The sequence below is a fragment of the Spea bombifrons genome, chromosome 4 (assembly GCF_027358695.1).
Source record: "Spea bombifrons isolate aSpeBom1 chromosome 4, aSpeBom1.2.pri, whole genome shotgun sequence".
Classification (NCBI taxonomy): Eukaryota; Metazoa; Chordata; class Amphibia; order Anura; family Pelobatidae; genus Spea; species Spea bombifrons.
In genome coordinates this window covers 78,431,798-78,444,564 of record NC_071090.1, presented here as the reverse complement: position 1 = coordinate 78,444,564, position 12,767 = coordinate 78,431,798, and the positions used below count along the sequence as shown (strand labels likewise).

Genomic DNA, 12,767 nt, shown 5'->3' with positions numbered 1-12,767 from the left:
GCTAGCAAGGCAAATATTACATTTCACTTTTTAAAATAAAAAAAAATTGGGTCTTTTCATTATGGAGTTTGCAGGAGACTGAACATTTAAGAGCCTATATATCACTATGCATTATCATGGATAACCCCAGTGTTCTTCACCTGCAAGAGCTCGTACCCTACAACATTTCAGATGCCCAATGCCGGAAGCAACTTCTTTGGGGGACATGGTTACTGGCAGACAGTAGTGTGGTTATAGTGGACATGGACATTATTAGATGATGGGCTGGGGGGCAGGACCATGTACTCACCCTCAGAGGCGTATCTAGGGTATGGCAGCTATGGCTCGTGCCCTGAAAGGGGGCGCCAGTGAGCGGCTTTTAAACGCCATGTTTTTGTTTTTTTTTTGATGCGGAGGAGAGAGAGGGGCGCCTAGCAACGGCTCGGCGCCCCCCATTCCCCTCCACGAGCCCTCTACCTCCGTCCCGGTGCCGGCATTTCATGCTGAGCGCCGTAATATGACGTTATATTTCGGCTTTTAAACACTGTCTTTTTTTTTGGATACGGAGGAGAGAGAGAGGGATGCCTAGCAACGGCTCGGCGCCCCTCGTTCTCCCCCGCATCAAAAAAAAAAAGACAGCGTTTAAAAGTCGCTCGCTGGTGCTTCACTGCTGAGCGCCGAAATATGACGTCATATTACGGCGCTCAGCAGTGAAGCAGCGGGCACCGCAGCAGAGCAGGAAGACAAGACTCTCGTCGCTGGACCTCAAGGTGAGAGAACTACAAAGGGGGAGAGTAAGAGGGTAGTAGAGAAAGGGGTTAGAAAGTGACAAGGGAGGGAGAGGGGGTAGCAAAGAGTGTGAATTAATGTGTGGAAGTTTGGACAGGGGAGCAATTTCAGTGATTGCCATAGGCGCTATTTTCACTAGATACGCCTCTGCTCATCCTTTAGCACTTGTGATGCTTTGAAGCAGAATTCCAGGATGTGATGTCATCCTCAACCTCAAGGCCCTGAGAGGGGCCCATCTGAGCAGCGATTAAGGTCTGTATTGAAAAGGGACTGCCACACAGCGAATGTGTGGGCAGTAAAAAAACTATTTGGCCCATCTAGTCTGCCCAATTTCTGAAGTCCCTGGCCTTATATCGGTGCTCACTAGAGTAATTAAGGTTGTAAAGTCACATCCCCCTTGTCCTGAGGGACACCATCTGCAGAAACATGTTTTTCTGCAGGAGTTATCACAGGGTGGAAAGGGGCAATTTCCATTTTTGTTCAATTCCAAAGATGACACTAGTACTTAAAATCTAGAAAAGTGTTTATTCAATGCACAGAGCTTTATACACGCACATCTAAAAGTGCAGTAACAAGCTATTAAAAGTTATTCTGAAAACAGTACAGGGATGATTATCAATGTAGGTATTGAAATACATTTAATCATAGATTCATATTTAGATCATTAATATTAGTATTAATATAGTATCAACAGGCACAGTTGTAACCCAGGTTTCAAGGATTGCAAACAGTTTCATTAATATCAGGGGCATTTTTTTTTTTATTTCCTTTTATTCGCCAACCTGACCCCCCAGTTATGCACATCTGCCCCAGGCTTGCCACTCTGCCCCCTGATATGCCTTTTAACCCCCTATATGCCTTTTAACCCCCTATATGCCTCTCTGCCTCCAGAAATACCTTATACCCCTATACGCCACTCTGGTTAAAAGGCATATAATGGGACAGAGTGGCATATAAGGGGGTATAAGGCATTTCTGGAGACAGAGTGGCATAAAGGGGGTTAAAAGGCATATCATGGGGCACTCTGCCTCCAGAAAAGCCTTATGCCCCCCTATATGCCACTCTGCCTCCCCGATATGCTTTATACCCTCCTATATGCCACTCTGGTGCGAGGAGGCGGAGCTTTCACCCTTCACGCTGCTCCCATCACTATGCGGCCATCAGATTGCTGGGAATGTAATCTAGAAAATCTAGTAAAGCAGAACCAGCCGGCGGCATCAACACGCATCAGCCGCTTAGATTACATTCCCAGCAATCTGATGGCCGCATAGTGATGGGAGCAGCGTGAGGGGTGAGAGGTCCGTGCAGAGCTTTCACCCTTCACGCTGCTCCCATCACTAGGCGGCCATCGCACACCGCTTCTGGGTGCTGATGCCGCCGGCCGGCGCTGCTTTAATACATTTTTAAAATTTAATATGGCAAGCCGGACCAGCTTGCCATATTAAATTAAAAAAAACAAGTATTATAGTAGCGCCGGCCGGCCGCATCAGCACCCAGCGGCCGCTTAGATTAGATTTCGGGAAGCCTGGGGGGCAATTGTCCCCCTGCCCAGTCCGCCCCTGGCACCGGAGGCGGCTTTAATTCCCGCTCCGCCGGCCGAATCTACGGGCCCACCGGGAAATTTCCCGGTATCCCGGTGGGCCAGTCCGGCCCTGCTTGGGCCCCCTTGAGTGGCAGAACTCCAGGGCCCGGTCGCAGTCGCGACCCCTGCGACCCCGGTAGTTCCGCCACTGATTAATATTGATTAATAAACAGCCTAATGTCCTTAATTTGTACACCTTATGTTTGGTTTGGTAAATTTCATCGTTAACTTCATTAATCATGTGGGCATGGACATCACACTTAGTTATTATGGTAAAATTGTTACCTTTATCGACTTAATCACATTAGATTCTACTCATGAACAACCCTCTTGTGAGATGAAACATGTGTTAGGAATGGCATAGATAATGTCTATAATAATAAGTAAGTGATTATTTAGGTATGATAGTTGGTATAAGGGACCGACTCTGATACTTCCCTTAACAAGGAATTTTTTCAATTATATTGGTCCTCAAGCTTTTGATACTATTCGGATGTCTTCTTCAGGCAAACTACAATTTTTAAAGATGCTTTTTTTAAGTTAGCCTCAATTTTTTTTTTTATTCAATCAACAGGATTTGATTTCATTTCATGCTGAATAACTCCAGATGTTTTGATTTTTGGGTAGATTCTTCAGGGGTATAAATGTCTTTCATTTCCTCTAACCTGAAATGTTTTGATGCTTTTTGATGCATTGAAGAGTTTTCCAGGATAAGGTTGGAATTGTTGTGTTTTTAAATATGTTTTAATAAATCCAGTAGCTCATTAAATAACTAATTTATAACTTGCATTACTGATATTGCATCAACAATACTAAGAATACAACTTTCATAGCCCACATTCAAGTTGATTAGCATGTAGGAACATATTGAAAAATAACTGGCCTTAAATGCTTTCATGTTTGCTTGTAGACCACATGCACGTTCATCCTAATGTTAAAATGGGTAACTGTTTTTTTAGTTAGTATGGCGAGTCAGCTGACTCATACATCTAAATAACCATGACTTCTCATATGGATCAGACGATGGTCAATAAAATAAATGCATCAATTTTTGTTCCACCAGAGATTGAATGTTTCAGATCCCCAGGAACTATAAATACTTGAGTTGCTGTAACGTAAAAGTCCTCTTTGTGGCTGTCTTTACAAAAGTTTATTGAATGGAAGTATTCTTTTGAAATGACATCAGTTGTCACTGACTTTTCACTGGCATTGTGGACATTTTCGCTGGCATTTTAATAGCCACTCAACCAGCTCTCCAGATTTTATCCATGCTGTATATATTATGTTACAAACATGGATCTTCTGCAAAATCAGATCAAGGGGCCATGAGCCCTCACACTGCCGTTTGAGCGGAGTCTTTCTGAAAAAAAGAATGTTAGCATTATACTGTCTGATATGAAGACTGAATCTGCTGGCTCAACCAAACTAAACGAAAATCAATTTAAACTTTACATTACTTGTAAGATCACATATTTTTCTGTTACATTTTCATTGTTGAAACCGAATACCGAATAAACTAACATAGCGGTGTACAAGAAGACGAAGTAGCACAACATGAAGAATCTTTCTTCGTGTTCGTCTTCTTAAATATCTCCTAGCTAATCTCCCTGGTCCCTTCCCCCATACAAGTCATTGCCTCTTGCCTATTTTAAGTCTTTGTAGCGTAGCAGGGCTTAATGGGAATCAATAGGATCATGTCTGGAGTTAGAGGTCCATAAGAGCAACTTTATTGGTCGCTGACAGGGGGCTCCTCAGGCATCAACCAATAAAGCGCAGCTGCTCTTCATTGGTTGGCGTTAACTCCTGATGCCGAAGCCAATGGTCTCCCCAGGCCAAGTTGCTCTGAGGTGTACCTTGCCCTGCCCTTTGCCAGGGGGACTAAAGTCCCCATTCCTCCCAGGCCTCAACCAATAAAGGGCTGCTGCTCTTCATTGGTTGGCGTTAACTCCTGACGCCGGAGCCATTGGTCTCCCCAGGCCAAGTTGCTCTGAGGTGTACCTTGCCCTGTCCTATGCCAGGGGGACTAAAATCCCCATTCCTCCCAGTCCAAGTTGCACAGAGCAGTTGTCTCAGATGGCGACCAATAGAGTCGCTCTTACGGATCTTTAAAATCCTGGTGCCAAAGCTGCTGCTAACTGTTACAGTGTTAACCGTGTATTAACCCCTGCTAGAAAACCGGCAAAAAACAAAGAGAAAAACAAACATGAAGAACGTATACGAATATTCGCCTGATACAAACACGAGAACAGGGGCGAATATTCTTGGAACACAAAGGTGTTTTTTTCCGAAAGAGGAACACGAAGACTTGACCGGCGCCCAAGTCTACTCCTTACCTTACCATGCACACATATGCTAGCAGCATACACTCATTTGTGTTAACATTATACACACACATGCAGACTCTACAACCGAACACCATACAGGCACATACACATGCTAACACCATACTGAGTTGAGTTTGTATTTTAAAATCCTACTTTGTATTGACATCTCTGCCCAGTGATGCTTGACTCCAATCCCTTTAATATGCCAGGTTTTCCATTTCTAGCGATATAGCACAAAACAGGGAGATTAAAAATATAGCTTGATACCTTATTTGGACTAAACTGATGATAACCTTCTATAAACGATAGGTAGGCTATATATGGAAAAAATATGGATCTAATTCTTAACGTCATAAGGATGAATTATTCAGGTCTGACTGTTCTACATAAAACTTTGCAGTCGACATGAGGATATCCAATATGTGTGTTTTTTCCTAAGCACCTGAGTTGTATTTTTGGCTGAAGTTTTACAGTCTGAAACTAGTTACAAATCATTTTCTTTGGTACTGTCTCTAAAATAGTTTTGGAAATATGCATTTCCAGCATATGAAATCAGTTAGAGTGAATCCACAGTTTGCTGTTAACGATAACTGCATGTCAATCATGTCTCCCAGACATACAGTATGGATAACACAAATCTATGTCTTGAGCAACCAATATCAGGCAAAAAATATATCTAATGGTCTTTAAATATAAAAGAAAGTATTTCTTATCTATAGACACAAGCTGGGGCCTGGAATTCATTAGTAAATCAAGGGCAGGAATAAAAAACGAACTGGGGCCTAGTTGTATGATGGGCCACAATAAAGATACAGTATAAGCACAGTGAAACATAAGCGCACCCTAAAATCAAACACCTAAAGTAATTACAAAAATCCTACAACAGAACACTTTAACAAACTGTCAGATAATACATTTAGGTTTGTCTGTGATCAGCGTTACGTTTGTGCTGCAGACAAGGTTAATTTAATCCTTCAATTAACCAATTTAAAGTTGTCTATATGCGTCATTACCATTTAATGTGCAACAGAATAAAATACATGTTCAATACTTACAACATAACTGCTGTGCAGCTTATTTTCCAGAGGCAGGTTGGTCCAGGAAGGCAATTGCTCCCAAGGCCAGTGCAAAAATTCTTAAAACAGGGCTGGCTTCCCATGGGATTGTGGAGAACAGTAGGGTCACATAACATTGTATAACATGACCCTGCGTTAGCATACTGTTAGCATACATGTTAGCAGGCGGCAAGACAGGCTCCTGGTAAGTGTGATTGATAGAGGATGTATATACACACACAGGGTAGGGGACAGGAGTCAGTGGGCCACTTAGCTTGGCTTGCCTCTAAGCCAAGAGGTGCCAGCCATCTCCTGCTACTATCATAGAAGTCATTTTTTCACAAATAATTTTTATGGACTTTTTACAACCCTTGATCAGGCCTTGAGTACAGAGATTAGTCAATCCTTCTACCCAGTGCTATATCTCTCTTTGAACCTGCCCTAGTCCTAATCCAGGGCAGTGGCACCACCACCATTTAGTGATCTCCCTTTTATCTGGCCCATTGAACAATGGCGCTACCAGGATCCAGAAGAGTGACTCTGTTATATGGCAGAGGTGCTACACCCCCTGCAGTAATGCCTACACCAGAATTTGCTGCTGTTTCTCCCTACATTTAGCAAATAAAGATATAACATTTGGAGTTGCTGCATAAGTTGGAATTAGGTTCCACCCTTGTTTGTACCAGTAGTGCCACTCAACGACAAAATCTGGCACTGGTTGTCTTATTTGTCTTATATATTACAATGTTGAAATACTATTTGAAACTCACAATAGCTGCACCTGCCAAATAGATTTTATGTTTTGCAGGAATTTTGTTTTAAAGCATTATTTTTATTGCTAACATGAGACCAATATTTGTTCTCTTAATAACTCTTCCCTTCCCGTATTTTAAAGAAGGCATTTACTGCAGTTCCTAGCAAAACATTTATAGCTTGTTGACATATTAAATATGTATTCTAAATATTCATATTAAACAACAATATTGAGTCTTGTTAATAACATTTCAAATAAAATATCCAAACTTTCAGCATTTTGTTAACAATGTCTGGTATTCATTGAACATTAAATGCATGACACATCACATTTTCACTTAGACATCATTTAAACCGACCTGCCACCTTTGTAAAGTATTGCATCGTTCAGCAAATCTTAGAAAATGTATTCCGTCGACACTTCTAATAGTGAATCATTCATGAAATATTCTAATGTTATTTTCCCAAACCAATGTCATCCCTTATTAAATCAGAGTCCACAGAAGATATTCTAAACATTCTTTAACTCTGCAAACATTGTGTTATTGTTGGTTATATACTAGACTAAGACTAGAAACAGTCATGTCAAAACATTTTATTCGCATGATTATTTCTGCTAATGCAAAACTCAAGCATCATATGCCTCTCTAAATGCCTAGAATAGGATAAATGTGAACACGTATCAATGTTAAAGGGACAGTGCAATGTCCCATACAGCCCCACCAATGAAGAATACATATTAAGGTACTTGGTAAAGTACATTCTTGTTGTAGTGTACTGCTCCCTTTACGGTCTGTGCTTGATGATAGTTTTCAGCATTTTTCTCCCTTGTGGAGTATTATTCTAATTAGGGGATGCTGTTGAATTTAAATGGGGTTGGGGGGGTACTTCATTTGTGGAAGGGATCCTAAGTAAAAATGCAATATTGAACAAAAAAATACTTAAAATTACAAAACTTCAGCCAACTTAGCCTTAAACAGCCCACAAGCTGCCAAGCCTTTTAGCTCACTAAGTGGTTACTTCGAACTGATGACCAAGAGCCCTAGTCCAAAGCAAACTTTAGCAAAGTTCTCTGGTCATTTGAGTAAGTTGAATATTTGTGACTCTAGTTAGTCCCTCCTGCAAGAACAGCCTGGTTAACCTATACAATATAGTTCAGATAGATTTTAATTGTATCATCGATCAAAATATGAATTAGGCCAACTTAGCAGTTCTTGCAGAATAAGCTCACTAGGTTTGGCTCTTAATAATGAATAATGAGGGTAATGAGTTGCAACTACAAACTCCCACTTTAGTGACCAAACACAGCTGTTTATCAGTTATCCCAACATGCTTAAGGGATCTCTCTATCAGATACTCTTGGTGAGTAAGAATAATTTTGAGAAGATGAGAGGACTTGTCGAAACAAGGTCTGAAAAGCTAAACTAGTCCAACTGCCCTTAATATGTTAAATGAATGCTATCTTAAAACATGCTGAAAAGGGGGCATTTATATTCAGTTGGTCCAGCACTTATCATGCTACCCTGTTCTTTCACTTGTGAAAAGAGAAAATAAATACAACTGTCTGTACTAAAAAAAGAATAGTGCCGTCATCTCAATTACAAAAATTACTTCACAATACATTCCTTTGTGTCAATATTTAGGCAACAGTACTTTGAATTAAACCAGTAATTTTATTTTAGTGTTCTTCTTTTAAAACTATATAAAAAGGTAATTAAATTTACGTTCAACCTAAACTAAAAATAGAATTGGTCAATTCTTACATCCAATTCTATAAATAACAAAAAAATGGAAAATATTTGAAAAATGAAGCCATTGCCACCTTTACTGTGTCTTGATTTTGCAGGATAATTATTAAAGCAGTCTCGGTTTTGGCAGTGTAAGAGTTCATTCTACGTAACGACTAATTTATGTTATTGCCTGTTACTATAGAAACGCTAAAAAACATTACAATTAAATCAAGGACACTGATAGGTCTTGTTCTATTTGATACTTGGACTCCAGCATTCCTTCAACTTCCTATTTCCTTTAGCTTGGCCATGGTCTCCTTGAATCCAGCAGTGCATGTTAGCGTTCAAGTAATTACGACAGGCATTCCTTATTGCAAAAGGGAGCCTATGTATTTTAATGGCTCTTTCTAAGGCAGTGCTCCAGAAAAACAGGCCGCCAGTATCGCTGAGGTGCAGTAAAGCGAATTACGCATATTGGTTTTATGGTGCGTGCAAGCGCTCTCGAGGGAACTAACTTCAACTGCTTCATGCCTTTTAAGAGCCTCTGAACTGTGAATTATGCATAGGCTTTTAATTGCCATACATAACCTCCCCCATCTTATACACATTCGAAAATATTACCTAATAGTAAGATTTTCATAGCATCCTGACTCTCATTATCTACAATAATAAATGGTTTTCAATCATATTTGTCACATTCATGCCATACTTAGATTAACAAAATCAAAGTTTTTGAAGGAAAAATGGTATTGGCATTATGTTAAGAATTATGATGAAACATAGAATAAAAAAAGTTTTTTTTCAATAGCTAATAGGATTAATATATTTTTTAAAAAATTTTCGCACTATACTATTTTTAGACTTTATACTATTATACTGTTTTACTAGCGATCCCTAAAGGGGGCTTTATAGTCCTCAGTGATCTCTTGCATAACCAAATGGGTCTGCATGTTTATATTTAATTTTATATATATATATATATATATATATATATATATATATATATAATTTCAATTTTTTATTATGTCCAAGTTAAGTTTTTGGTGATGCCAATACTGTAAGCAAATGCTGTAACTCCCACAGTCATTGGTACTAAAATGTAACCTGTGCTGACATTGCTCATAATTTCAATGTATCCATGTTGTTGGTTCGTGCTGATGGGGGAGACTCCAGGCTGTTTTATGACAGCCTGATATACTGTATACTGGAAGAAAAATGTCCCTGCTGATGCAAATGGCATTACACAAAGCTAAATACATGTGGCCTATCCTGAAACAGCAAATCTGAGATTAGACATGTTGGGAGCATGCCATTTATTACCCAATTTACAATGATTCTACATCCTCTCCCTACTATGTTTTCAAAGATTGCACATTATGGAAAACATATGCACACTGTATCCTATCTAAATTCTTCGGGAAATGACAAAAAAAGACAAAAGCATTCAATAACGTATACACACATTGTTACAGAATAAGTGTATACTAAAACAAAGCATTTTATATATAAAAATTATATATATATATATATATATAAAGCACTTTCAAAAGATGATCAGCACTCCAGGTCTTTAAATTAACAATCTCTCTTTATTCAAACAAAGTCGACGTTTCAGTCATTGCTGCCTTTCCTCAGGTCCTGAAAAGTGCTTTATATGGAAACTGCTGGTTACTAGCACCAGGTTTGGGAAACTTGGAATGGTGTGCAATGGCCTTTGTGCCTCCCCACCCTGCCCCATATCACTGCCTCCCCACCCTGCCCCTTATCACTATCTACCCCCTCTCCCTATCCTTACTCACCTTGTTGCCGGAGTCCTGTGGTGGGAGCGGAAGGCGTCCGTCTTCCCGCTCTGCCGCGGTGCGCGCTTCACAGCTGAGCGACAGAATAATTCCGGCGCTCAGCACGAAACGCCGGCACCGCAACAGAGTCACAGAGAGTGAGGGGCGCCGAGCGGTTGCTGAAAACTTCACGAGCAATCGCTCGGCGCCCCTGCCCGGGACTTAAATGAAAACACCGTTTTTTTTTGTTTAACTTTATTTAACATCCTCCATGTTAAATAAAGTTAAAAAAACTTTATTTAACATGGAGGATGTTAAATAAAGTTACAAAAAAAACAATGTTTTAATTTAAGTGCCGGATGGCGCCCCTGTTGCCATGGCACACCCCTAAGGCCGGCCCTGTATGTATATATATATATATATATATATATATATCACATTAAATATGCAGAATGAAAAGGGACAATGTTAGGGTGCTACAAGCCTATAAGTTTTGTTACATCAATTACATTGTATGTGTCTGCTGACAGAAGGAAGGCTACCTGTTCCCCACAATTCCCTTTAAATGTAACATCCCCACCTCAAGCTTGTTACATTGTATCTGACAGCAATGGTGGCGTCTGCTGTCACAGCAGATATAGGCTACCAAAGTACAGTCTTCTCCTGCAACAAAAAAAACCCTCTACAGTGGGTCAGGGTATCCAACTGGCAACCAGTTTCACCCTTAAAACAAATTGCCAAGTTGGTCAAACACAATCCACTTGGCAACCCTAGCATCAAGTAGTTATGAGTTTAATTTACGGAGTTGATCCATAGAGCATGTGTTTTTGAGTAACTATTTGCACTATGGTCACTTGAAATAATACATAAAAATCAGTGACATTTAACGACCCTTCTTGAAAAGTTAGAACAGTGTAACAAATGTTTAACTTAGACAACATCATAAAAAACACACATAATAATAATTATTGAATAATAATTTGAATGTCATGTAAATACATTTAAATGATCTTTCTTTGCTTAAACTTTGTTATTTTCAAATAATACTGATACAATAATATATTAATGACTATGACTTAGTAAATCACTATGTTAATTATGTCCATTAATAAACATTACACCAATATTAAGGTTATAACCATAAGTAAGCCTGCAAATTAATATTGGTAATCTTTTGCTATAAATTAAAAAAATTATCCTAACCATGGGCACTACGTCAGAATCACCACTACATAACACTAGTGTCTTATAGTGTATTTATTTTCTACAAAGTGTTAATATTGTATTGCTGCACTTACATTTGTATTACAAAGCTTGTATTGTTTGTAGGATCCAATACACATAATGGTTGTGGGTCCACGTTGTGCTGGAGGTTTATCTTGGAGTAGTTGGAGGGTTGTAGAGCCATGACTGGAAGCGTCAGGAAGCGCCAGTGGTACAGTTTGTGAATGGGATGATATCAGATGCTGATTAGCTGGAGATTCTGCCCTCTGTGGTCTCAATGGTGGTCCACTCATGTCGTGGTAAGTATCACTTGGAAGACTGGATGGCACACTAGAGAAGCGTTTGTGACCTGCATTCTGTCCAGCCGAACCTTGTCCAAAAGACTGACGCTGCCTCCTTACTCTTGGGACTTCTTGACCCGTGTCACTTTGCAATGGTAAGATATGTGGAACTTTACCATACCCGTATGATCCTGGACTAATTGGAGTTCTTGTTCTGTTTCTAGATTGAAAAAAAAAACACTGAATCAAAAAACTATATTTCAACCCTCAGTTTAGATATGCATTTTAATTGTTAGACCAGACATTAAATCCAGAATGTTTAATTATTGAAGTCAAAGTTACATTTAGGCAAATATTGGCTCCCGTTTTATAAAAAAAAAATAAAAATGGCTTAAGACATAATAAACAGGCGATCTAATTTTTAAAATGAGAAGAAATCCAGCAAAGGTTCAGTGGACTGTGGACTACAACTTTTAGCCACAGGTGTAAAACACAACATTGTGAACTCAGTATTCTTTTGTGTGTGGCTGTACAATGCAAGAAGCACAAAGTACCAGTTTGGCACAAAAATAAGCCAGAGATATGAGGACAAGCAGTTGTCATATTGTTGAAAGATATAATATGTGCATCAACAAGTCTTAAGTGCACCCTTAGGACCCAGGGGCCCATCTGCACTGCAGGGACCTACATTGAACCAGGGCCCTTTCTTTTGGAGAACTCCCCATTCACTTCCATGCACAGCAAGCTTTTCTTTGGCAACTTACATTAGATTGCAAGTTTTCTGTTTAGGTCTCTTCTTCAGACATGTTATACATTAGAAACTCACTAAAACTTACTTAAGTGAGAGTTTGCTGGAGAGTTGTGGTTTCAGCTCACTAAATTCACTATGTATTATGATGGGCCATTTTATATAATGCAATCTAATGTAACGCTCCAATATTATAATTGTCTTGCATAGTGCATAATTCAATGTGTAAAGAGACTTACAGGAATCATTGATTTAAATATGCATTATTCAGGGCCAGCCAAGCTCTTCCAGTTTAAAAAGCTCATTGAGGTTGGGCCGTAACCCGTAATAACATTTTTCTGCAAGAATGGTTAGGCTGCCCCTGCATAATCCACAACCTCTGACTGATTCATATATGTTTTATAAAGGTCCATCCAAGGTCTTTCTTCTTTTGGCAGAAGCTCACTAGGGTTGGCCCTTCATAATTTAAAGTGAAGTCAACGAGATAAAAGTAGATCCCCACCCATTCCCAACTCATTCTTTTG

General features: G+C 39.5%; 1 protein-coding gene across 1 annotated transcript in view; it reads right to left on the bottom strand.

Annotated features, from left to right (window-relative positions):
• The window catches only part of THSD4 (thrombospondin type 1 domain containing 4), a 246,778-nt gene that overhangs the window by 173,850 nt on the left and 60,161 nt on the right, over positions 1–12,767 (bottom strand). Inside the window, exons 5-6 of the mRNA XM_053461868.1 lie at positions 11,564–11,715; positions 11,289–11,473 (exon numbers count right to left, since the gene is read on the bottom strand). Of these exons, the coding sequence (XP_053317843.1) occupies positions 11,289–11,473; positions 11,564–11,715 (337 nt within the window). The remainder of the gene's footprint in view (positions 1–11,288; positions 11,474–11,563; positions 11,716–12,767) is intronic.